Source organism: Nyctereutes procyonoides, unplaced genomic scaffold (genome assembly GCF_905146905.1).
Source record: "Nyctereutes procyonoides isolate TBG_1078 unplaced genomic scaffold, NYPRO_anot_genome, whole genome shotgun sequence".
Lineage (NCBI taxonomy): Eukaryota > Metazoa > Chordata > Mammalia > Carnivora > Canidae > Nyctereutes > Nyctereutes procyonoides.
In genome coordinates, this window is record NW_026575135.1 from 53,304,544 (window position 1) to 53,332,461 (window position 27,918).

The window sequence follows — 27,918 nt, forward strand, 5'->3', positions numbered from 1 at the left end:
TACCAGTAATTACAGATTAGATTTATTCTCAGGAACATTTTTGTCAGTGATTCTCAACTCTATTAAACCCAGTGCCCCTTTTTTATAACATATTTTGTAATGTCCCTTTGACTATCCTGAAACAAAATTCATAGAAAATAAAATGTACCTACACAAATAATTTTTAGGTTATCAGTATACTGGCCAATTGTACTATAAACAAGAATAAAGTAGTGAAAAAATAAAATGCTATTATTTCATTATATAAGTGCTTAGATGTAACCATACTCATTGACATAACCAAGTAGTCAGAGGCATAAGTAATCATTATGAATGCAACAGCTATATATGCAGATGGTTATAGATCTGTTATATTGGTGATCTCAATCTCTTGAGTGGTGTTCTTTTTTTAAAATTTTTATTTATTTATGATAGTCACAGAGAGAGAGAGAGAGGCAGAGACATAGGCAGAGGGAGAAGCAGGCTCCATGCACTGGGAGCCCGATGTGGGATTTGATCCCGGGTCTCCAGGATCGTGCCCTGGGCCAAAGGCAGGCGCTAAACCGCTGCGCCACCCAGGGATCCCTTGAGTGGTGTTCTTGTCAATTAAATCGTCTTTTAAAATAGTGACAAGCTCTTGATAGAGTTCTCAAGAAAATTAAGTAGTAGTTCTTTCCTCAGTTTTCTGTATTCCTATTCCTATATTAGCATGGAAAAGCACTTTGTCTTTTTTTTTTTTTTAAGATTTTTATTTATTCATTCATGAGAGATACAGAGAGAGAGAGAGGCAGAGACCACAGGCAGAGGGAAAAGCAGGCTCCATGCAGGGAGCCCGATGTGGGACTTGATCCTGGGTCTCCAGGATCCTGCCCTGGACTGAAGGCAGTGCTAAACCACTGAGCCACTGGGGCTGCCCATGTCTTTATAAATAAAATAAAATCAGAGTTTAGACTCAGGTAATCATAAATAATTTTTTTCACCCACATGCATATATGCTAGGACATTTGACATTGTGTGAGACAATTCTTCATTGATAGACCATCCTACCTATTTCAGGATGTTTAGTATCCATTGCTCCTGGCTATGAATGCTAATGGTGTCCTCAAATGAACCAGAAACTCCCCCTACAAATTTCTGAAACATTCTAGGTTGGGAGTAACTGCTCCTTTGAGATCTGTTGTTCTGTTACAAACTGTATTTGTTATAGAAGTTAAATTTCTATGCTTTTATGATAATTATTCTATAGCATTACCCAGTTAAAAAAACTTTCATAAATTTAGAATCACATTTGATTCTTTTCTTCTTTCTTCTTTCTTTCTTTCTTTCTTTCTTTCTTTCTTTCTTTCTTTCTTTCTTTCTTTCTTTCTTTCTTTCTTTCTTTCTTTTCTCTCTCTCTCTCTCTCTCTCTCTCTCTCTCTCTCTCTTTCATGAGAGACACACACAGAGAGGCAGAGACATAGGCAGAGGGAGAAGCAGGCTGCCTGTGGAGAGCCTGATGTTGGACTTGATCCCGGACTCTGGGATCATGCCCTGAGTTGTAGGCAGATGCTCAACTGCTGAGCCACCCAGGCATCCCAATTTCTTCACCTTTCATATCTAAACAGTTTATTTATACTTACTAATTGAATTTTGAATTAATGTCATATTTGATTGGAAATGACCTTAGATTTTGCAAACTAATGTCAGTTGGAAGTGTGTTTCTGGTCTGCAGTGACTTCAGTGCAGAAAGTGAGAGTAAATGTTTAAAAACTTATAGCAATTTGACATTGCTGTAACATCAGGTGCATGATTTTTATATTTTTCAGAAATATGGGTTTGGCAGATTAGAAATACACACATTGTTTTTTTACTATACGTTTAATGAGAGACATTGATATACACCAGTAATTTTCACACATTTAAAATGTTTAAAGCATTTAAATATATTCATCAAACCAGACCTTACATGGGAGCACAGTGTGCAAAACACACAAAAGTAAAGCTCTCTTCAGAATTTGTCTGGGCCCTAGGAACCCCAACTCTATAGTAGCCCCCTCCAGGCCCCCATGAACTCTCTGGGGCTCTCGAGCACATTTTGACACCCCCTGGTTTATAGAGACCAGCATACTCCTTTTTTTAAAAATTTTTATTTATTTATGATAGTCACACACAGAGAGAGAGAGAGAGGCAGAGACATAGGCAGAGGGAGAAGCAGGCTCCATGCACCGGGAGCCCGATGTGGGATTCGATCCTGGGTCTCCAGGATCGCGCCCTGGGTCAAAGGCAGGCGCCAAACCGCTGCGCCACCCAGGGATCCCGCATACTCCTTTACTACTAATAAATTAGGGCATATTTATATCCCATGACAGAAGAAGAGAAGTTTTTCCTTATGTATAAATATACCTTAAAGATTGTTATAAAAAAGCGACCAAAAAATTCCCAAACCTCCAACTAGATGTCGGCACCTGAAACTTGGAGTGTCTGCCCTTGTGATGTTTGTGTCTGGGATTGTTTTTTAAACTTGTGTTTGTCATCTTTGTCTATGAGGTCCTACTATTTGTGGAATGGTTCTCCCCACTGGCCGCTACAGACCTCGGCCTCAGCTTCACTTTACAAGCATACCTTGCTTAATCGGGCCGTCCCTTTATAATGCTTTCCAGTAACTGTATTTTTTACCCTGTGTCAAACAACTTGGCACCATTTTTCAAACAGCAGTTGCTCATTTCATGTCTCTGTGTTGTATTTTGGTAATTATTGGAGTATTTCAGACTTTCTCACTACTATTAATATTGGTTATGGTGATCTCTGATCAGTGATCTTTGATGTTACCATTTTAATTGTTTTTGGTGTGCCACAAACCATCCTCAGATAAAACAGCAAACTTAATAAATGTTACGTGTGTTCTGACTGCTTCACCGATTGGCCTTTCCCCATTTCTCTTCCTCTCTTTGGGACTCTATTCCTTGACATACAGCAATACTGAAATTAGGCCACGTAACCCTATAGTGTGGCTTTTAAGTGTTCAAGTGAAAGGTAGAGTTGCATGTCTCTTTAAATAAAAAATGATTAAGCTTCTAGAAATGATTAAGCTTTATTGAGGAAGGCATGTTGAAAGCGAAGATAGGCTGAAAGTTAGGTCTCCAGCACCAAATAGCAACTTTTGACTGTAAAAGAAAAGTTCCTAAAGGAGATAAAAAGTGCTATTCTAGTGAACATACAAATGATAAGGAAGCAAACAGACTTATTGCTGATGTAGAGAAAGTTTTAGTGGTTTGGACAAAAGATCATAGTAGCCACAACTTTCTCTTAAGCTAAAGCCTAATCCAGGGTGAGACCCTAACCCTCTTCAATTCTGTGAAGACCAAGAGAAATGAGGAGTCTGTGGAAGAAAAGTCTGAAGCTAGCAGAGGTTGATTCATGAAGTTTAAGGAACCCATCTCTATAACATGAAAGTACAATATGAAGTAACATGTGCTTATGTAGGAGCTGTAGCAAGTTATCCAGGAGATCTAGCTAAGATAATTCATGAAGGAGGCTACTTTAAACAGATTTTCAATGTTGATGACATAGCTTTCTGTTGGAGGAAGATGCTGTCTAGGACTTTCATAGCTAGAGAAGTGAAGTCATTGGCTTCAAAGCTTCAAAGGACACACTGACTCTCTTGGTACGGAATAATGCAACTGGTGACTCTAAGTTGAAACCAGTGCTCATTTAGTACTCTTAAAACTCCTAGGTCCTTAAGAATCATGCTAAATATATTTTGTCTTTCATCTATAAATGGCCAGCAAGGCCTGGGTGACAGCACATCTGTGCACAACATGGTTCACTGAATATTTTAAGTCTACTCTTGAGACCTCCTCAGGAACAAAAAAAAATTCTTTCAAAACAATACTGCTTGTTGACAGTGCCTCTGGTCACCTAAAAGCCCTGATGAAGTTGTATAGTGAGGTGAGTGTTTTTTTCATGCCTGCTAACACAACAACCATTCTGCAGTCCCTGGATCAGGTCTTGTTATTGAAGAATTATATTTCCTAAGCTGCCATAGAGAGTTATTCCTCTAAGGGATCTGGGCAAAGTCAATTGAAAATCTTCTGGAAAGGATTCATCCTTCTAGATGCCATTAAGAACATTCATGATTCATGAGAAGAGATCAAAATATCAGCATTAACAACAGTTTGGAAGAAGTTAATTCCAACCCTCATGAATGACTTGGAGGGGCTCAAGACTTGAGTGGAGGAAGCTGCTGCAGATGTGGTAGAAACAGCAAGAGAACTAGTATTAGAAGGTGGATCCTAAGGATGTGGCTGAACTGCTACAATCTCATGATAAAACCCAATGGATAAAAACAAAACCAAAAAAAACCCCAAAAACCAATGGATGAGGAGTTACTCCTTGTGGATGCACAAAATATATTTTTGAGACAGAATCTACACCTAGTGAAGATGCTGTGAAGACTGTTGAAATGGCAACAAAGGATTTAGAATAGCTCATAAACTTTGTTGATAGAGCAGTGGCAGGGTTTTGAGAGGATTGGCTCCAATTTTGAAAAAGAGTTCAGCTGTGGGCAAAATACTATCAAACAGCATCGCTGTTCTACGGAGAAATCATTCTTGAAAGGAAGAGTCAATCACTGCAGCAAACTTTGTTGTCTTATTTTAGGAAACTGCCACAACCACCCCAGCCTTCAGCATCCCCCAACCCTGACCAGTCAGCAGCCATCAGCTTTGAGACAGGACCCTCTACCAGCAAAAAGATATCAACTGGCTGAAAGCTCAGATGATGGTTAGCATTTTAGCAATAAAATATTTCTTGATTAAGGTATATGTTATTGTTTTTTAGACAATGCTATTACACACTTAAAAGATTATAGTATAATATAAATAATTTTATATACATTGGGAAACCAAGAAATTTATTTGACTTGGTGTATTTGAGTATTTGCCTTGTTATGGTGATCTGCAACTCAACCCGCAGTAGCTCTGAGTATACCTGTATTTTGTTGATTTTGGAGGTGATTTCTAGGGTCTTACAAAGTGAATTTTACATTTCTAACACTGTATTTTAGGTAAACCTATCCTAAATATATCCTTCATATTTAGTAAATAAGTTTTACTCACAGAAAGGTAACGGTTTTACATAGATGTTATATAGATCTGATTATTTCACTCATTTGTTTGAAATCCTCCAGTGTCTTCAAGTTGCTGTTAAGATAAAGACCAATAACTATGCTTAGTCTTATCTCTGACTGCCTCGGTAGCCAGATATCCCACCTGTTTCTCCCATACTTCCCACTGTTTCCAGCCTGGCTTTTTGGTGTTTTTTTTTTTTTTTTTTTTTTGGTGTTTTGTTTTGGTGTTTTGGTTTTTTTTTTTTTTACTTTTTCTAAGTGCCTAGTGTTGGCCCATTTCAGGATCCTCAAACCTGCTCTTTTCCTGCTACCCCAATCCAGTTTGGCTACCTCTTATTTCAGCAAGAGGTCTTAGCTTAAACATCATCTTGGGGAAACTGTATGTCCCTGCTTTACTAGCTTAGTTCCTTTATACTGTGTTCTCATACCGTCCTGTGGTTTCTTTCTTCATGACATTATCCCAATTGAAATAACTTGTATTCATTTCTATGTTCTTGCCATAGATTGTCACCTGTGCAAGTGTAGAGACTATGTCTACTTTGTCCATCACTGTAGGGTGTTCAACACACAGTAGATGTTTGATAAGTAGCTGGAGGAATTATGGTATGTGTATAAGATCTTTGGGTCAGTTTTTTTCTTTTTTCTTTTTTAGGTTAAAGAAAGACCTGATGTGGGAGTTTATATCAAAGATTTATCGGCTTACGTGGTAAATAATGCTGATGATATGGATAGAATTATGACACTAGGCCACAAAAATCGTAAGTGTAGTAAATAATTGTGATTGAACATTTATGTGTAGAGTAGGCTTTTAGAAGCAAAACTGGCCCCACAGAGACTGGATTTTTAAGTTTCTTGATAGCCCTTTCTCTTTGATTATTTACTGTGTAGAGTACATATATGAATGAAAGAGATCACAGATTGCCTTCTGTGCTGACCAGAATTTTGTTTCTTGGTTATGGCGCTATATATATGAAACTCCTCTATTGTTAGCTGTCTCTTTTAATTAATTAGTTTATTTTTTAAAAGATTTTATTTATTCATGAGAGATAAAGAGAGGCAGAGACACAGGCAGAGGGAGACGCAGGCTCCATGCAGGGAACTCGATGCAGGACTCGATCCCGGGTCCCCAGGATCACACCCCGGGCCGAAGGTGGTGCCAAACTGCTGAGCCACCCGGGCTGCCCTAGCTGTCTCTTTTTAGCTATAATAATAAGTTTGTCAAACACTAACTGTGTGGTAAGTGCTTGTGCTAAGTCCTTTCTTTATAAGAATGATCTTTTTTAAATCCTCAAACTGAACTGTACTAAATTCCTGTTTTGATTGAGGAAACCAAGACTTAGTCTAAATAACTTGTGCAAGGTTATGTACTACTTAGTAGGTGGAGAGTAAGTGTTTGAACCTAAGCCATTAGACATCATTAACTGAGTGCTTTACTGCCTCCCTTTTGTTGACAAGAAAAGCAAACCAAAATTGACATTCTCTTTAATAATAGTTTGAAGTTTTGTCTAAAAAATAGAAAGTTGCAGTACTATTTAATACCCAAGATGCCCCAGACTTAATACTAATGATGTCGCTAGCAGCAATTAGAGGTCAGAGGTAAAAAAATAAGAATGTAGAAAGTAAACATTTTTTAAAAAGCTTTTTTGATTAGCCTGTAAATCTAGGAAAGTCAACGAAATTAAAAAATTTAAAAAATCAGTTGCATTTTTATAAATCAAGTAGAGAAAGACTAAATTCTAACAGAAAAATGAGCAAAAGATATACATGAATACATAGCAGCAGGAATACAGAGCATGTTCACCTTGACAAGTAATTGGGGAAATGAGTATTAAAACAATAGTAGGAGATATTTTACCCATTATTTAGGATGGAGGGATATCCAGGTTTGTGCAGTTCTGAAGAAATGGGGACTGGTGATGGGAGTGGAAAGTGCTCCAGCCTTGTTCAGGGGCATTGTAACAGTATCTGTTGAAATTTTTTAAATGCATTTCTTTTCACCCAGTGTTTCTAATTTCTATATATATATATAATTTGTATATATATATATATATTTCTAGATATGTATGGATGTATCTATATTGAGAAATATCTAGAAAAATATCTTTAGACATAAAAAGATGCCTTATTGGAACATTATTGATGATAGCAAAAGGTTTGATGCAGTCTAAATAAGTGTCAGTAAAACATTGGTTTTATGAATTGTGGTACAGAAGTACTCTGGACTGTAATGAAGCTATAAAAAAAAAGTTAAATATACATGTAGATACCTGAAAGATTTTCAAGATACATTGTTAAGTGAAAGGAAAACAAATTACAGAATAGTATGTACTGCATCACCCCGTTTAGAGATGTGGAAAAAGTCCAAATTGTTAAACTATGTATTTGGGCTGTGTGTGTGTGTGTGTGTGTGTGTGTGTGTGTGTGTTAAATATGTAATGAAAGGACATTTGATAGTGATTACCTTTCGGTAACGGGAAGTGAGATAGGAGAAAAGGGGTATGTGGAGCTTTTACTTCATGTTTTTGTATGTCTGTATTTTCATATTTTTTTATACCAGGAATATGTTCATGTATTGCTTACTCAATAAGAAAAAATTTTGACTCGATTCCTTTCACAGTAGTGATCAAAACCTTTCATTGAAAATAGAACAACAAAAAGCCTCCACAAAAAACCTCCCATTAACAACTGAGAATTAATTTAATTTGGTATGTGAGCTTCATTCAAGGAAAACTAAACAATTCTAATAAGAGGAGTAAAATGAAATGAAGACCAAAGATTTTGAGGACCTAAGATAGCAGAGGAAAATACTCCTAATTAATAGATTGAGTCTAAGAATTAGATATTTAGTACAAACATCCACGTCGAAAAGTTCTAACGTAAAAATACTAATTTTATCATACTGCAATTGCAATAGAGTAAAATAACTATTCAGGGGAAAATAGAAGAAGGAAATGTGACAGTAAAAGCTGCTATTCTTTTTTAAAAAAAAGATTTAATTTTTTCATGACAGAGAGAGAGAGAGAGACACAGAGACACAGGCAGAGGGAGAAGCCGGCTCCATGCAGGGATCTCGATGTGGGACTAGATCCTGGGTCTTTCAGGATTACACCCCACGCCGAAGGCGGTGCCAAACCGCTGAGCCACCCGGGCTGCCCTAATTTTCAATTTCTAAAATCAAAGCTTGCATGGAGAAGTTCTGCATAAATATATAGTAGAATAATTTTGATGTTGGCTAAAATTAGCAAAATGCTTTCCAAATACTTGGCAATTTAAGAAAAAAACTAATATATGCCTATTGAAAAAAACTTTTTTTAAAAAATTTTATTTATTTATTTGTTTATTCAGAGAGAGAGAGAGAGAGAGAGAGAGAGAGGCAGAGACACAGGCAGAGGGAGAAGCAGGCTCCATGCAGGGAGCCTGACGTGGGACTTGATCCCAGGTCTCCAGGATCACACTCCGGGCTGCAGGCGGCGCTAAACCACTGTGCCACCTGGGCTGCCCAAAAAACCCTTTTCTTTACACAATATGTAAAATATTTATAGTTGCACAAATACTTAGTATATTTTGACTGGATGCTTTTGTTTAATAGAAGAAAGAAGATTGTACTATATATCTTTTTTTTCATATGTTATGGGTATCTTCCCATGTTATACATACAGATCTGTTTTGTGTTTTTAAAGGGCTCTTGAGTAGTCCATAATAGGACTATTTTTTTTTTAAGATTTTATTTATTTATTTAGAGCATGCAGGCAGGGGGAGGGGGAGGAGGAGAGGGAGAATCTCAAGCTGACTTCGTGCTCAGCTCTGAGCCTGACATGGGGCTGGATCTCATGACCTGAGCCAAAATCAAGAGTCAGACATTTAGGGCAGCCCCGGTGGCGCAGTGGTTTGGCGCCGCCTGCAGCCTGGGGTGTGATCCTGGAGACCTGGGATCCAGTCCCACATCGGGCTCCCTGCATGGAGCCTGCTTCTCCCTCAGTCTGTCTGTGTCTCTGCCTCTCTCTCTCTCTCTCTCTCTCAATAAAAAAAAATCCTTAAAAATAATAAATAAATGAATGAATAAATAGATAAATAAAGTTAAAAAAAAAAGAGTCAGACATTTAACCTACAAAGTTACCCAGGCGCCCCATCACTATTCTGCAATAGATTAACCACTTTCCTTTTGGTTGTTTCTGATCTCTTGATATTGCAAAGAGTGCTGTACTGAATATCCTGTATCATCTAATGCATATATGCAAGTATTTCTGTGATTTAGATTCTCAGAGCATAGTACTTTTTAGAGACAGCTGAAATGGCAAAAAATTCAAAAGTATTTAACTTTTTTTTTTTTTACCTAAATTAGTTTTTTTTTTTTTTTTTTTTTAGCCAGTAATACTTGGGATTGAAATTAAGCTTTTTGTCCTAAAATTACCTCTGTAATATGAGAAACATTACAAATTCTTTTGTTATCAACATATAAATTGTCAGAGACATTTCTAATGTTAAGTAAACCTGTGCTTTTATAGGTCTTCACTGTGATGAAATTAAGTATTTTAAACCAGTCTGGACATTTGATTATTTTAAAAAATGCTGCCTCTTGTTATGCTTTTCAAGAATTTCCTTCCTTCCTTCAAGGTTCTGTTGGTGCAACTAATATGAATGAACATAGTTCCCGTTCCCATGCCATCTTTACAATTACTATAGAATGCAGTGAAAAAGGCGTTGATGGTAATATGCATGTCAGAATGGGGAAGCTCCATCTTGTAGATCTTGCTGTAAGTAACAGGATACTCCTTAAGGAATAACTCTTGTGATATTTTACATATTATAAGTGAATAAAAATTCCAGTGAAAATGTGACTTACATACAGTTTTTAAGTTGTTGACTTGTGTATGTGTTTAACTTCTTTTGTATTATGGAATACTTATTTATAAAAATAATGAGAGTAGTACTGTCTCCCCATGTACCCATGACTCTGCTTCAGCAGTTATCACTTCATGGCCAGTCCTGTTCCATCTCTGCCATCAGCCACATTTTCCCTTCCTATATTATTTGAAGCAAATTCCAGATAAATATCAGATTTTTAGCGTCAAATTTTATTTTAAACTTTCAGAGGAATATTCTGTATTTTTAATTTTAGCATTATTTCTGTCTTTGTTTATTGCTAGGGTTCAGAAAGACAAGCAAAAACTGGAGCAACTGGACAGCGCCTAAAAGAAGCTACAAAAATCAATCTTTCGCTTTCCACCCTTGGTAATGTAATTTCTGCCTTGGTTGACGGAAAAAGCACTCATGTTCCATATCGCAACTCAAAACTGACTCGTCTTCTTCAGGATTCCTTAGGAGGAAATTCAAAAACCATGATGGTAAGACTTTATTGTAGAATAGTTATCATCAGGAAAATGTCAGATTCCTGTTTATGCCAATAATGCATAGCATTTTAAAAACTTGATTATTTCACTTGTAGTGATTTGTGGTTATTCTTTTTAAGTACATTGTGTGTGCTAACCCATGTAATGGTGTTTGGAAATCCATGTAGTTGTTGCTTTCTTGTTCAAGAGGAGGAGAACCAGGTTTCACAAATTCTTTTTGATAAATTTATCATGGTAGTATTAATTTTAACTGTGTCAAGTGTAAAATGTTTTGTATTCCTAATTCAACAGTGTGCAAATATTGGGCCAGCAGATTACAATTATGATGAAACTATCAGTACATTGCGGTATGCTAACCGTGCTAAGAATATTAAAAATAAAGCTAGAATTAATGAAGATCCAAAAGATGCTTTGCTTCGCCAGTTTCAGAAAGAAATAGAAGAACTGAAAAAGAAGCTTGAAGAAGGTAACTTTTTCTCAGAATATTGTTGGCTAAAAATATGTTGCTTAACCACTAAGTGTTCTACTAAAAACCACTTACTAAAATTCTCTGAGCACCTAACTTTGATTTTTTTTTTAAATTTTTATTTATTTATTTATTTATGATAGTCACAGAGAGAGAGAGGCAGATACAGGCAGAGGGAGAAGCAGGCTCCATGCACCGGGAGCCCGATGTGGGACTCGATCCCGGGTCTCCAGGATCGCGCCCTGGGCCAAAGGCAGGCGCCAAACCGCTGCGCCACCCAGGGATCCCCTAACTTTGATTTTTTAAAAAAATTTATTTAAATTCAGTTTGCCAACATATAACCCCCAGTGCTCATCATGTGGCCTTCTTATTGCCTGTTACCCAGTTACCCTGTCCCTCCACCTACCTCCCCTTCTGCAATCCTTTGTTTCCCAGAGTTAGGAGACTCTCATGGTTTGTCTTCCTCTTTAATTTTTCCCCACTCAGTTTCCCCCCTTCCCTTATAGTCCCTTTTACTATTTTTTGTATTCCACATATGAGTGAGACCATATGATAATTGTCTTTCTCTGATTGACTTTTTTCACTCAGCATAATATCCTCCAGTTCCATCCACGTCAATATAAATGGTAGCTATTCATCCTTTCTGATGGCTGAGTAATATTTCATCGTGTTTATATACCCCATCTCCTTTATCCATTCATCTGTCAAAGGACATTATAGCTCCTTCCACAGTGTGGCTGTTGTGGACATTGCTGCTATGAACATTGGGGTGCAGGTGTCCCATCGTTTCACTACATCTGTATCTTTGGGGTAAATACCCGGTAGTGCAATAGTACAATTACTAGGTCATAGGGTAGCTCTATTTTTAACTTCTTAAGGAACCTCCACACTGTTTTCCAGAGTGGCTGTACCAGCTTGCATTCCCACCAACAGTGCAAGAGGGTTCTGCTTTCTCCACGTCTTCGCCAACATTTGCTGTTTCCTGTCTTGTTAATTTTTGCCATTCTCACCAGTATAAAGTGGTATCTATTTGTATTTCCCTGATGGCAAATGATGTAGAGGTTTCTTCATGTGCTTGTTGGCCATGGGTAGATATTCTTTGGAGAAATGCCTGTTAATGTCTTCTGCCCATTTTTTGATTGGATTGTTTGTTTCTTGGGTGTTGAGTTTGGTAAGTTCTCTCTAGACCTTGGATACTAGCCCTTTATCTGATACGTCATTTGCAAATATCCTCTCCCATTCTGTAGGTTGTCTTTTAGTTTTGTTGACTGTTTCCTTTGCTGTGCAGAAGCTTTTTATCTTGATGAAGTCCCAAGAGTTAGTTCATTATTGCTTTTGTTTCTCTTGCCTTCATTGATGTATCTTGCAAGAAGTTGCTGTGGCCATGTTCAAAAAGGTTGTTGCTTGTGTTCTCCTTTAAGATTTTGGTGGATTCTTGTCTCATATTTAGATCTTTCAACCATTTTGAGTTTATCTCTGTGTATGGTGTGAGAGAATGGTCTAGTTTCATTCTTCTGCATGTGGATGTCCAATTTTCCCAAAACCATTTATTGAAGAGACAGTCTTTTCTCCAGTGGATATTCTTTCCTGCTTTGTTGAAGATGAGTTGACCATAGAGTTGAGGGTCCATTGATCTGTCTGTTTTTGTGCCGATACCATGCTGTCTTGATGATCGCAGCTTTGTAATACAGCTTGAAGTCAGGCTTTGTGATGTCCCCAGCTTTGGTTTTCTTTTTCAACATTCCTCTGGCTATTTGGGATCTTTTCTGGTTCTATCTAACTTTGATATTTATTTATTTATTTATTTATTTTTAAAGATTTTATTTATTTATTCATGAGAGAGACACAGAGAAAGAGGCAGAGATACAAGCAGAGAGAGAAGCAGGCTCCATGCAGGGAGCCTGACGTGGGACTTGATCCCGGGTCTCCAGGATCAGGCCCTGGGCTGAAGGTGGTGCTAAACTGCTGAGCCACCTGGGCTGCCCTAACTTTGCTATTTAAAGGAATATTTCTGCAAGGTGCTTGATACACACTTCAGCATTTTCATATTAAGTTTAATTATTTAATATTTATTTATGTCATTTTAAAAAATTGTTTTAACTTAAACCTCCATCTCAATCATCTCAGTCTCCATGACCTTTTATAGATTTCATTTGACCATTTACTAAATAATGAATTTTTTTTGTGTGTCGAAGAACAAATTTTACCATATATGTATTTGGGTGAAAATGACCCAGAGTTCTTTGTGAAAGATACCAGTCACTGTTATTCAAAGTAAAGAAACTTATTAGAGTCATGGGTAAACCAAATTTACAATAAGTAAAAATTCATTGCCTTTGAAAATATGCTTTCATGCTTAAATTTGAACATGAGATTCTGTTTGGAGAATTCTTTTCTAACGATGTTAGAAGGTTAGAAGGTTTGAAGACCTTGTTCATGAGGGTGAGAAGTTTACTGCTTGTCATTGAGTGGTCAGTGACTTGCTACACTTTCATGCTAAGAACTGATAGATATAGAACTCCTTTTCATACCAGATAAAAAAGGGCTTTTGAGTGGCTTTTTTACAGTTTACAGGGAAGCTGGATAGAACATATATGAACTGCAGAGATGCCACCATCACATATGTTTGAAAAGGGTACTGGTTTAGTAAACTTGAATAAGATTATTGAGGAATAATCTCAATAGCTGAGCTGCCCTCTCAGATAATGAAATTTGGTATTTTAAATATGGCCACTAGGTGGTATTTATAGTCAATATGTCTTAAAGATTTAAGATTTCTTAGATTTGTTAATGTTGAATTCACACCTTTATTTTCCTGCCTTTATTTTTTCACGTTTTTACATAGGGGAAAAATATACAGGATGTAAAATTTACTGTTTCAACTATTTTTATTCTGTGGTATTAAGTATGTTAAAATTGTTCTGTAACCATGATTATCATCCATCCCTTAAACTTTTTAATCATCCCCAAATGAGGTTCTGTACCCAGTAAACATTAACTCTCCATCCCCTCCTATCCTCCTCTCTGCCTCAGCTCATGATAACACTATGCTATATCTGAATTTGACTGTTCTACATAATTCATAATGCCCTCAGGGTTCATCCATGTCATAGCATGTATCAGAATTTCCTTCCTTTTTTTAAAAAAAATTTTTTTTTAATTTCCTTTCTTTTTGAGGCTAAATAATATCTCTTTTTTTTGTCTATTACCACATTTTATTTAGCCATTCATCTTTTGATGGACACGTAGGTTGCTTCTGCCTTTTGACTACAAAAAATAATCTGGCTATGAATGTGGGTATATAGATAATACATGTTTGAATTCTTGTTTTCAATTCTTTTGAGTATATATCCAAAAGTGGAATTTGATAGATCATGTGGTAATGCTGACTTTATTTTTAAACACTTAATTTCATAGATGTTTATGATATTTGTTTTTATGATCCAGTTAACAGTGTTATGATTAGTACAGTTGATCATATAAAAAAGTAGGTGGAAAACATTTAAAAGAGTAATTTTTAAAACTTTTTATAGACTTCTAGAAAACTTGGAAGTATGATGAGTTTCTGTATACCCATCACCCGGCTCGTCCTAATGTTAGCATCTTATATGACTGGAACATCTTAGAGTGAACATCTTACAGTTATTGGAACCAGGAAAATTTACATTGATACAAATTTATTAACTAACCTATCAATTTTATTCAGGGGTTGAGTTTGCCCTCTAGTCCAGGATACAGTCTTAGATCACATGTTGGATTTAGTTGTCAGGACCTGTTGGTCTCCAATCTCCAGTTCCTCATCTTTCTTTGTCTTTCATGGTCTTGGCACTGTAAAAGTCATATATTTGAAAAATGTTCCTCAATTTTGGTCTTCTGTAGTTCTCATAACTATTCTGCAAGGTCTCTTCACTACGAATTCTATAATTTTACATTTTCCTTTAAACTTAAGGTGTGTCTTGTGGGGAAATACTTTGGAACTATGAAAAGGTCCTGGTTCTCATCATACTTTTCCCCACTAATTGTAGCATCCTTTAGGGGTTCTTGCCAGCAACACTGATTCTTTGGCATCTGTTCATTGGGTGACTTTGTCTTCTCATTATTCCTTTTAATGTTTAATGTTAAGAATTCTATTATAAGGGGGAATAGTCCCTTCTCCCCCACTTGTTTATTCAGTTATTTATTGATGTCAGTATCAATTCATGCATATTTATTTTAGTCTGTACATTGTAATACAATAATATCATTATTTGTCTTGTTGCTCTGATTGTCCCGAGATTTGACCATAGGAGCTCCTTCAGGGTAGCTGCTGTATCCTTTCAGCATGCTTCCATCAGTTTTTTGATTTTTGGTTTTAAGTGCTTCTTTATTTCTGATACCACAGATGTTTTAGATTCATTTTATATGTTCCCTATCCTGGCCTTAAATCCATCTATTTCTCCCTGGTTCCTTTCAGTGGAGAATGGTATATAGAAACCCAAGACTTGGACATTAGGTGCATTTGTTGCTACCAGGATGTCATTGTACTAGGCCTAAAGAAAATATATATATTTTTAAAGATTTTATTTATCTACTTGAGAGAGAACATGAGCAGAGGGAAAGGCAGAGGGAGAAGCAGGCTCCCCTCTGAGCAGAGAGCATGATGTGGGGCTTATTCCAGGACCTGAGATCATGACCTGAGCCAAAGGCAGACATTTAACTGACTGAGCCACCCAGGCGCCCCAATAAAAATATTTTTTTTAAAGATTATTTATTTATTTATTTATTTATTTATTTATTTATTTATTTATGATAGACACACACGGGGGGGTGGGGGACAGAGACACAGGCAGAGGGACAAGCAGGCTCCATGCCGGGAGCCCGACACAGGACTCAATCCCGGGACTCCAGGATCGTGCCCTGGGCCAAAGGCAGGCGCCAAACCACTGAGCCACCCAGGGATCTCCAATGAAAATATTTTAAATGAATTTTTCTCCCAATATGCTGATATCTTCCTATCCATTATTTAATGTTTAGATATTATCGTTTATGATTAGTGTATATTTATTTTTTTCACCAATTATGTTTGTTTTTTTAGACATTTCATACATGGACAGTGTTATTTTTAAATAACTACTATGGAAGTTATTGATATTAGTTTAATTACACCCTTTTATTTGATTTTTTGTTTCTTTTTAAGCTATTTTTGTACTAATAAGCTCTTCTTATGATATAGTCCTTCTTTTCTTATGATATAGTCCTAAAAGTGGGATCACTGTGTTAGATGAGTTTTATTGTTCTTAAAAAATATGTAGGGTGAATGAATTTTTTAAAATCTTGAACAGAGGGGATCCCTGGGTGGCTCAGAAGTTTGGCACCTGCTTTTGGCCCAGGGCATGACCCTGGAGTCCCAGGATCGAGTTCCACGTCGGGCCTCTTGCGTGGAGCCTACTTCTCCTTCTCCCTCTGCCTGTGTCTCTGCCTGCCCCTCTCTCTCTCTCTCTCTCTCTCTCTCTCTCTCTCTCTCGTGTCTCTCATGAATAAATGAATACAATCTTTTTAAAATTTTAAAAAATAAAAAAATCTTGAACAGAGGGGGTGCCTGGCTGGCTTAATTGGTAGAACATGTGACTCTTGATGTCTGGGTTGTGAGTTTGAGCCCCAGGTTGGGTATAAAGATTACTTAAAAATTAAAAAAAAAATTTTTTTTAGGATTATTTACTTATTCATGAGAGACACAGAGGCAGAGACATAGGCAGAGGGAGAGGCAGGCTCCCTGCAAGGAGCCTGATGTGGGACTTGATCCCAGGATCCCGGGATCATGACCTGAGCTAAAGGCAATTGCTCAACCACTGAGCCATCCACGTGCCCCTAAAAATAAAATCTTATGCAAAAACTGAGAAGAAAATGCTCCTCCAAAGTGATTACTTTTTTAAAAAGCTGAAATAATGACTTCTAATGTGAAATTTTTACGTATACATAGAACTTTATTAAACTTATCATTTGAAATTTTAAGTAGATTAGAATTTAACTTTTTAGGAACTTTGAAATAAAGCCTCTGTGTACATTATATCTTTTCCTGAGGTTAGCATATGTGATATACTGTTTAGGAACATTAAAATACAGTTTGTTTAGGGCAACAAACTTGATTGATTGATTTAGATTTTATTTATTCATGAGAGACAGGCCAGAGATGTAAGTAGAAGGAGAAGCAGGCTCCCTGTGGAGCAGGGAGCCCAATGATGGACTCAATTCCAGGACCACAGGATCATGCCCTGAACTGAAGGCAGATGCTTAACCACTGACCCACCCAGGCATCCCAGGGCAACAAACCTAATGAAGAAAATTGATACAAGCCATGACCTGGTATAGAATATAAATTGTTTTGTAAAATTTCTATTCAAGGGGAAGAAATATCAGGTTCTGATATCAGTGGGTCGGAGGAAGAGGATGATGAAGAGTGTGAGGTCGGAGAAGATGGAGAGAAAAGGAAAAAAAGAAGGGGTAAGTTCTTTTTAGTGTTCTAGAAATCAACTGGGATTGCTCCCTAAATATGGTTTAACATTCAACTGAGTGCATGCCTTTTCTTTTGCCATTTTTAGTTATGGTAGCAATTCACACAGGAAATATCCATATACATAGTTAACTTTGCCTTATTTTTTCTTCCTATGCTGATCTCCTACTTACAGTTGAATCATAATACCATATGTTCTGTCCTTTACAATTTAGAATTGTAAAAATCTGTGATAGTGCTTATATGTAAAGATTTCATTCAGGGTTTTAATTTTATGTGGGGCCTTTGATTTGTGTTGGGAACCTAAAATGTTTTTTAGGAAATCAGGTTAATGTGGAGTTTTTCTCAAGCATGCTTAGGCTTTAGAAGTCACTGTATTTTTAAATGGTGAATTTCTATGAGGATTCCATTTTTTAATTTAATACTTTGCTTTATAAAATGTACTTTCATTCTTATCCCTCTTATGGGGCATTTGTTGCCAAGTGTGAAGTTTGTATTTATTGTGATAAAGATATAGTTAACAGGCAAAAGAGAGAGACATATTATAATGGCCCACTTTTCAAACATTTTTGCTCTTAATGTTCATTTGTTTCAGAACTCTCTTCCATTAGTGTGGATCATTAATGTGTGGATCATTGTTTTCAAGCTGGTGCATATTTTGCTTGTCTTACTAAAATGATCTTGCTCTGAAATAAACCCAGGAATCCCAAATTTTAAAACAAAGGGTTCTGTAACTTCAAAGGACAGGAAGATGATGATTTAGAGAAAGAGCTGACCAACTATAGTCTACTGGCCAAATCCTGCCCACCACCTGTTTTCGTAAATAAAATTTTATTAAAGATCCATGAGCATTTGTTTACATTTGGTGTACAGCTGCTTTCACATGAGACTATATGGCCCACAAAGCCTCAAGCACTTATTATCTGTCCCTTAACAGAAAATGCTTGCTGACCCCCTTGTTTAGATAAATCGTTTTGTGTTCATCCCTATTTTCTCACAGACTATTCATAGCTAAAGCAGATAATAGATTTGTTAAAAATAAAATGTAAAATAGAAAAAAATGCTGTTGCTTAATATGTTAAAATATTTTTTAGTAAGGTATCCTTTTAGGCTTAAATTTTTTTAAATTTTCATTGAGCCTTTCATAGTTTTGCTATGAAACCATGAGCTTACATAATTATATCCACTTGCTTGATGTTTTGGCAGATAGTAAAATTGGAGACAAACCAAGCTATCTATAATGAAGGGTAATTCATCATTACTGTAGTTTCAATTGTGCATGACTTTAAATTTTAAAACTCACTTCCTGTAACTTACCAACTAAGTAGTGTAAATAATTTAAATTTTAAATAACAAATGACTTAGTTTTTTATTCACGTCATTCCAACCCTCTGAATTACTATGTTTTAAGTGGGTGATGCAATTTTCCCACAGTAGATGCTTAAAGGAATCCAGTTTCTAATTGCCCTGTCTGGCTTTGTAACCAGAGAATATTGGGTAGTCTACCAAGACTGGTATTAAGGGAAAGTAAGTTTTGATTTTTTAATGCAAAGCTTGATTGTTCTTTAAAATTCTCTCGCTGGAACTGACTTTTCCTCTGTGTATGTGTTCATTTACTTGTTTCCTCTTTCTTTGGTTCCCGTTGGGCTCATTTCTTTGTCTTCCAGGCAGTAGCAGCAGCAGTAGTTCAGACTCCACATGTTCTGTCATAGAGAAACCTCTGGATAAGTCCTTGCCTAGTGAGTGGTAGCTCTTAAATTCTCTCACAGAGCTTTGGCTTTTCCATAACCCATGGGCTTCATTTGAGAAATGCTGCACTGCTCCCCGTCATTACTGAAAGAATACATGTTGGACTTCTCAGTAGAACAAAGCATGTGGTTATTTCCTCCCTTCTTCATCGCTTCCAGTTAACCATAATTGTTAAAATGTGTGCTTTAGCTTATCTTTGAGACAATGGAAGAGAGATTCATGCTTTTGCCATTGAGATAATGTAAAGAGAGCTAGTAAGCTGTATAAAAGAATAATTCTTATGGTTCCTTTTTATGTTTTGGAACAAACTAATCCTAGTGAATATAAGAGATATGCAATAACAAATCCTGAATTCCTAAAAGTACAAATGTTTGGCAATACACCAGTGCCCATTATAACATGTCTTAAGTTATAAGATTTTATGCTTTGGTGTCCTATTCTTAGGTGTAGCTTAAGCTTGAAAGCTCCCAAATAAAGAAAAATGTAAAGTTTGAAGCAAGTAAAAATATATTGGATAGTATTTTATTTCAGATGGCCACTTTTCTCTATTTCTCAACTACCTGATTGATTTTAAGAAACTTTCTAAGGTATGATTGGAGAATTCAGATCCACAAGAAGTTGTTTATGCAGGATCTATCTAGATGTATTTCAGTCCTAAAAGCTTTTTCTTAAACCTTAAATCAGTTTAAAAATATTATTAATTTTGTGTATATTTTTAGAAGAAAAAGGAATTGATGTTTTCTTCTACTAGATTGCAGCTTACTGCCTTTTAAAGCATTATCTTTGTAGTTATTTTTCTAAAACTATTAACAGTTATTCTTACACATTTAGCTTTCTAGAAGAAGAATTCCAAGAATATTAGAATTGTTTTCTCTCTTAACTCTTACATTTTACCAAAACAATTAATTTCATAGGACAATTTCTGAAATACAAGAAATTGCTTTAGAAACCGTATAGAGGTATTATTTTGTATTATAAACTGTCAGATATGAGGAAATACCTGAGTGGAGGCATTATAATTTAATTTTCTATTTTAAAACTTCCCTTAATCTTTAAAAAATAGTTACATGAAAGTATGTTATGAAATGAGTTGTACTTGGTTCAGTTCATGCAGTTTTAGTTACTGTTTGTATATCTAGCACATTAAGTTCTTCTGTTGTGATGTGGGTGTGTTGGTGAAATGGAAAAATGGTTTTCCCAGCATGTGGTTGCTGTGTGTAACTCGTATGTACCTTCCCTTTTAAAAATACGAATGGCTTTTTTTAAGGTGTTCTTTGCTTGAGTCATCAGTTGATCATTTACCTCTATGGAATCATAATTACCCTTAACAGGCTATGAATATATTGAATGCAAGTTTGTTATTATACAGGTGTACTTCACTTTATGCAGTTAATCTTTTTTTTTCCCTGAAAAAATTGCCTATAAATCAAATTGGAAAATCAAATCTATTGGGAGAACTTGCTGTCCTTAATATTTCTTCATTAAATCCTTTTATTAATCAAATTATCATTGCAAATTACTATAATCAGTTCATCTCTTTAGTTGATTCAGGTTTTTGTGTTGGATTTTTCTTAAAGGGGAGCCACACCTGTATGGAATCTTTATATTAGAACATTGAATTGGGAAATTTTGAAATCAACAATGCAAATTTTGCTCTTTTACTAATTTTTTAAATTGGCATGATTTTCTGTTTTGTCCTTTTAGATCACTTCCTGATCTTAGCAGGTTCCCAATTCCATGTGTACCATTAATATAACGACTTGGTGCTGAACTGTTATATTTGCAGGAGTTTGAGAGTCCTTGTGAGCTCTTGAGATCTATTTGAATTGTAATCTTAGTCTAAATTAATCTTATTTGCTTAAATTACATCTCTGTGTTAAATATGCTTTTCTTTTTACATAAAGCTCTGTTTCAGTTTTGATAATGATTTGATTTATTTCTATATACTATAAATAAATGCTATTATACATTTTTCTTTGTTTTACAAAGGAAATAATGTTTTTCTTTTTTTCCTCTTCATCTCTGTGCATATGCTTCCTGTCTACGATTTGCTTACTACTCTTACTGAAAGATCAAGCAGGTTGGTGTGATTGATTTGCACTCCACATGGTACAGTTATTTAAACTATAAAGAACTTTGTTATTTAACTACATTACATTTTTAAAATTTAATAGTTTTTTTTTACAAGGTAAGTATCTGTCTTTTGTATTTAAAAAAGCAACATTAGCTTTTAAAAATTTTTTTTCTCTTAAAAAATTTTATTTCAATTTTTGTTCAGGAAGATATTAGGAACATTCTTATTTCCAAATCATCTTTTTTGAAGAACAATTCATAAGTATCAGATTAACAGTGACAACCACACTGGATTCTCTAGACCTAATTAACAAAATAGACAAGAATAAATACTACACCAGAACCAGATGTTTCTTTTTTTCTAAATTTTTAAAGACTTTTAAGCCAAATTTTGGTAATACAAATATAAATGATTTTCACTGTCAAGCATTTTTTTAGAAGCAAGGAGTCAAATACTCGGTTACTTATGCCCATGGGTGCTCATGTAATAAAAATAAAATTAATTCAGTTAACTCTTCCTAAAATTCTTCCACTTTATCTTGCCAAAGTTCATTTTGATAATTTTGGTTGGAACACATGGCAAAGGGCAACTAAAAATATTACTACTCCTGTTTGTCTTAATTAAATACTTCATGACATCACCATTTTCCTAAGATTTATTTACCTGAAATTTTTTTTTGCTGAATACTGTCCTGCCATATTAGAAGAAGGGGTTTTGGTTGATTGGGTTAAGATTTTTAGAAAATGTTTTAAAAAAATCAATTTAAAAGTGACTTTTAATGATGTCATGATTTTAAGTGCCTGGTTAGGAGAGTTGGAACATATTCATATTTAGCCTAAAATGCTATTTGGAGAGAAGTACAATGATTTATGAGAATAATACTGGCTAGAAATTATGTTACTTAAATATTAAACTTTTGAAACTGAACCTAGCTGTAAATGCATAGTCGTCTTTATGAGAATAAGAGCACAATTAGATATTTGCTGCTAAAGCATCAGTTTGAAAATACTACCTGAATGGTTTTGAATAACTAATATAATTCAGGCCTAATAGTAATTCATCAACAGGTGTGCTTTTGTATTTCTACATATAATATTTTTTTTTTATTTTACTGCCTCTTAATGGGGTTGGAAACTGTATGTTTTTAACTGTTGTTAACCAAACATTTAGAACCCTACCAGCCTAAAAATTAATGTGCATATGTTTATCAGATCATTTCCACTATATTATTAGTATCCATGTCTTCACATAGAGGGGTTTTTTTTGGCCATAACATACTTGCCATTTTTCTTTATTTATAATTCTGAGGTGGAAAGTAACTTAAAATTTTTTAATGCATGCATTTTATTTACTTATTTTTAAAGATTTTATTTTTTACGTAACCTCTATATCCAACGTGGAGCTCGATCTTATAACCCCAAGATCACGAGTTGAATTTTCTACCAGCTATGCCAGCCAGGCACCCTCTGCATGCACTTAATACCTGAACTTATGCTTTTTCCCCTCAGATTTCTAAGAAGTAGTACTACTGATTAGAAATCCTTTCTAGGAGTTCACTGAGAGCAGGAATTAGATTACTTCTTAAAATTAAATTTTTAACAGCATAAATCAGAACATTCAATATAGGCAACTGTGCCGAAGAAGCCAACATATTCAGGTCTACATCCTGACTTTTGGAATGCAATGAATCACACCACACCAAAGCATGAATTTGGATCAGTGCTCTTATTTACTCTTTTATTTTAACTTACTTGTTTTGTGGTCTAAGTTCTCTTTGGACTTTTATTTCTGGAGAAATGAAAGATGTATTTTGCACCCTTGAGGTTTTGGGGGTTTTTTGTTTTTGTTTTTTTAATAATTGTATCCTAAAGATTTAAAATCTATGAATGATTCTTCATCTCATGGTTCCTGAAAGTACATATTCAGATATATATCTGCACCATCATTATCTTTCAGTTCTCTTCCCTTGTTAGCAGGAAAGGCTAGCTTTTGGGTGGAGACATTAACAATTTATAAACTCTTCTGGTTTATGCTCTTCTGTGGTCCTTTGGGAAGGAAGTTAAGAATGACAGAAGCTTTCAGGAGAGCCTCTCACCAATTCTACGAAAAGTTTGATTGTTTTTCTACAGAAAAGTATGTTTCAAAGAAGTTGTATTACCAGAAATGAATATATTTGATTCATTTCATAACCAGTTTAATAACCTAGTTTTTTGATTTTCTGATTTTTCATTTTAATTTCATGATTTTGAAGTTTATCCAATAATCTTTTATTGAACATCTGTTGTGTGTATATGAAGCCCTCTATGAGGCATTATAGCCAAGATAATCTTTTGGAAGCTGTATTTCCAGCTCTATTATTTGGTAGTATTTCTACTTATAGTTGATATTTGACATATTTAAAATGGCTTAGGTTTAAGATCCTGCGCTTGACATAATTACGGGCTATTTTAGTTGTTCATTTAAGACATGATGATAGATCATGGTAGATCAGCAACTGTAAAATGCTTGGTTATAAAATAACCATTTTATAATTAGTGTAGAACTTCATCCTTTAAAGTATACTATGAGATGAAATACTTCCAAGTAATTTTATTAGACATAAATTTTAGAAAAAGTGTGAAGATATATGTTAAAAACTTCCTGTTATAAATTTTGCCTCACACTTTCATCTGTGCATTTTATGCCTACTTGTGACTTCTTTTCATTAATTTAACAAATTTTAGGAAGGTATTTTGGGAAACCACTTGATTTTGTACCTAGTTATCAGAAAAAAGTAAATAATCATACTGTGTTTTTGAACATATGTATTATTTGGGGACCCATAGGTCTTTGGTTTTTTATTTACTTGGCTTTTTTTTTAATTTGGCTTTCTTTTATTAATCTTTCTTTCTCTTTTTTTCCCCCTACATACCTGTTTTGCTTCTCTTTCACATATTTTTGTTTGTAGTTATCGCACAATTACACAAGTTTGTTTAGCAATTAGTGAAAAAGATATTCCAGGAACATAATAAATAGAAATGAAATATTCATTTGATTTCCTTATAATGTTGATATTTGATTTTGTATTACTGAGGAATGTATCTCTTATAATTGAAGATAATTTCTACAAATTTGAAAAATGTGCTCTAAAGTGATTATTGGAACTAAATAACTCATATAGGTAAAAAGAAAGTGTCCCCAGATAAGATGGTTGAAATGCAAGCAAAAATTGATGAGGAGAGAAAAGCACTTGAAACAAAGCTTGATATGGAAGAAGAAGAAAGAAACAAGGCTAGAGCTGAATTAGAGAAACGGGAGAAAGATCTTCTTAAGGCCCAGTGAGTAATACTTAATTGAGAGGGATTTGTGATTTAGATTTCTGGTATTTTTCTTAAGATGTATAAGCAAGAAAATTGAATCGTAATTGGCTTGATTTTTGTCTTCAGGATAGCTTTTTTGGTCAGAAGGTTTTGTGGTATTTGTTCTATTTCTAAAAATTTGTTTTTATTACTTTGTCTCTAGGAGGAAAAATTATCAGTGAATTTGGATGTTAGAGATTAAAGCATAATACTACACTGTGATATAATTTGATAGAAATGTTACATGATTATATCCCTCTTTTGAAATTTTGCATTGAAATACTTGTAAAGTTTTGGAAACTAATATTGGTAGATAGTAGATAATTGATGGATATTAAGTATTCTCATTTTTAATCAACAGACAAGAACATCAGTCTTTGCTAGAGAAATTATCTGCCCTGGAGAAGAAGGTAATTGTTGGTGGTGTTGATTTGTTGGCAAAAGCTGAGGAACAAGAGAAACTTCTTGAAGAATCTAATATGGAACTGGAAGAACGGAGGAAAAGAGCAGAGCAACTTCGCAAAGAACTTGAGGAAAAAGAGGTGAGTTTCTGGTTTTGGTTGACACTTTGCATTAGGTATTAACTTCTCTAATGAAAAGCTTTATATCCACTATCTTTAAGTGTAGTGGGCACATAGTGTTACACTAGTTTCAGATGTACAACATGTCATGATTAAATGTCTCTGTTATTCTATGCCCAACATACATCTAGCTGCCATCTGTCACCTATGATCCTATGACAGTACCATTGACTGTGTTCACTATGCCGTACCTTTCATACCCATGAGTTACTCCATAATTGAAGGCCTGTACCTCCCATTCCCCTTCACCCATTTTGCCTGTCTCACCCCAAACCCAGCCATCTGTTCTCTGTAGTGATGAGTTTCTGCTTTTTGTTTACTTTTGTACATTATTCTGTGTTTTAGATTGCACATATAAGTGAAATCATATGGTATTTGTCTTATATCTATAATCTTAATAAAATTTTAAAGCAGATCTGTGAATTGCTTTGAAAGATAATAGTTGTGAGACGCATGAGTGGCTCAGTGATTGAGCATCTGCTCTCGGTTCAAGGCATGATCCGGGAGTCCTAGGATCAGGTCCCACATTGAGCTCCCTGCATGGAGCCTGCTTCTCCCTCTGCTTATGTCTCTGCCTCTCTTTCTGTGTCTCTCATGAATAAATAAAATCTTAAAAAAAAAAAGATAATTAGTTGCTAAACATTTTTATCATCTGTTAAATAACTTACGATTTAATGAAGAAAATAATTCTGAAGTTTATAAATTTTTGTCACAGCAAGAACGCTTGGATATTGAAGAAAAATATACCAGCTTACAAGAGGAAGCACAGGGAAAAACCAAGAAATTAAAGAAAGTTTGGACTATGCTAATGGCTGCAAAATCAGAGGTTGGTCTCCTAGAAATTACCTACAAATGTAGCTCTGAATTAAAAAAATTTTTTTTGAATAAGTATGACTGAGTCTTAAAGAGATCACAGTGTATGCTTACAATTTTAAAGAAAGAACATTTTCTCCTTTGTGTGCAATTTCAAATTTTAGCTGTTAAGTTATATTGTATATTTCCAACCTTAATAACATGGACATAGACAGTGATGGGCAGTGTCATTCTGTCCATTGTTTATGAAAGAACTGAGTAAGCTCTTACAGGGTTTCTTAAACCAGTGCCTATATCGGATGGGACTGTGTTATATTTGAAATCTTATTTTCCCTTAGTATTTTTATTGATTTTTCTGGTAGATGGCTGATCTCCAACAGGAGCATCAGAGGGAAATTGAAGGCCTACTGGAGAATATTCGACAACTTAGCCGGGAGCTCCGACTTCAGATGCTTATCATTGATAACTTTATACCTCAAGATTATCAGGTAAGAGAGAAGTTTTCTGCTCTAGATAGTACATCACTGGCTGGAGTGAAGAAATAAGGATTATAAATTCTAATTTAATTGGTGGTAAATATTTACATTTAAGTTGTTGACAGTAAAATTTTCTTGAACTAATGCCATCACATTTCACTTCAGCTATTAACTTTTCTTAATACTAAATTCTCTGTTAGAGTATATAAGTATCTATATAAGAATTTCTCAGCCCTTTGCAGAAACCCAAATTTATGTAATTGCATTCAGAATCAAGGTATAGGTCTTATTTATTCATTCAGTATAATTAATCCTATAAATAGAATAAACAGTACTCTTTTACTAATTTTTCCTACCTGTTTATGGATACCAGTTGTGTGCGTGTGCATGTGTGCTTTCATGTGGTGTAGTGTGGTAAATATGGTAAAATATACATAACATGTAATTTACCTTTTTTTTCTGGAGATACCACTTACTGCAACATTATTTATAATAACAAAGACATGGAAACAACCTAAATGTAGACAATAGAAAGAGAAAATGTGCATACATGTAGTAGAATATGCTGTTTTGTTTTTTAAAAATTTTTTAAAGATTTTTTTATTTATTCATGAGAGACAGAGAAGCAGAAACATAGGCAAAAAGAGAAGCAGGCTTCATGCAGGGAAGCCAGTGCAGGACTCGATCCAGGACCCCAGGATCATTCCCTGGGCCGAAGGCAGACTCTCAACCACTGAGCCACCCAGGCATCCCAGAATATACTCATTTTTTAAAAAAAAGGGAAATTCTACTATTTGCTACTACATGGATGAACTTTAAAGACATTATGCTGAAGGAAATAAATCAGACACAGAAGAACATATAAGCTATTGTCTTAAAAATAAAAAACAGTGAAACTCATAGAGGCAGAGGGTAGAATGGTGGTTACCAAGGGCAGGGGGCAAAAAGAATCAGGGAGTTGTTGGTTTATAGTTTTACTTAAGGTGAATAAGCTTTAGAAATCTATATACCATAGTGCATATAGTTAACAATATTGTAATGTATGCTTAAAAGTTTCTTTTTATTTTATCTTATTTAAATTCAGTTAATTAACATATGGTGTATTATTAGTTTCAGAGGTAAAGTTCAGTGATTCATCAGTTGCGTATAACACACAGTCGTCATTATATCATGTGCCCTCCTTAATGCCCATCACCCAGTTACCCCATCCCCTACCCTCCTCCTCTATACCAGCCCTGTTTGTTTCCTATAGTTGAGTGTTTCTTATTGTTTGTCTCCCAAAATTTACCTTTTTAAACAGTTTTTAAGAATATAGTTCAGGGGTGCCTAGGTGGCTCAGTCAGTTAAGCGTCCGACCCTTGATTTCACCTCAGGTCATGATCTCAGAGTTGTGAGGTCAAGCCCTGCATCTGGCTCTGTGCTCAGCAGGGAGTCTGCTTGATACTCTCTTTCTCCCTCTCCCCTTCCTGCTCTCTCTCTCTCATACTCTCTCCC

At 35.2% G+C, this 27,918-nt stretch overlaps 1 protein-coding gene across 3 annotated transcripts in view; it reads left to right on the top strand.

Moving 5' to 3' along the window:
• The window catches only part of KIF3A (kinesin family member 3A), an 84,914-nt gene that overhangs the window by 20,485 nt on the left and 36,511 nt on the right, over positions 1-27,918 (top strand). For all 3 annotated transcript variants that reach the window (XM_055302149.1, XM_055302148.1, XM_055302147.1), the window contains exons 5-13: positions 5,739-5,844; positions 9,701-9,840; positions 10,234-10,431; positions 10,729-10,903; positions 17,285-17,383; positions 24,377-24,533; positions 24,916-25,096; positions 25,851-25,961; positions 26,311-26,436. In XM_055302149.1, the coding sequence (XP_055158124.1) occupies positions 5,739-5,844; positions 9,701-9,840; positions 10,234-10,431; positions 10,729-10,903; positions 17,285-17,383; positions 24,377-24,533; positions 24,916-25,096; positions 25,851-25,961; positions 26,311-26,436 (1,293 nt within the window). The remainder of the gene's footprint in view (positions 1-5,738; positions 5,845-9,700; positions 9,841-10,233; positions 10,432-10,728; positions 10,904-17,284; positions 17,384-24,376; positions 24,534-24,915; positions 25,097-25,850; positions 25,962-26,310; positions 26,437-27,918) is intronic.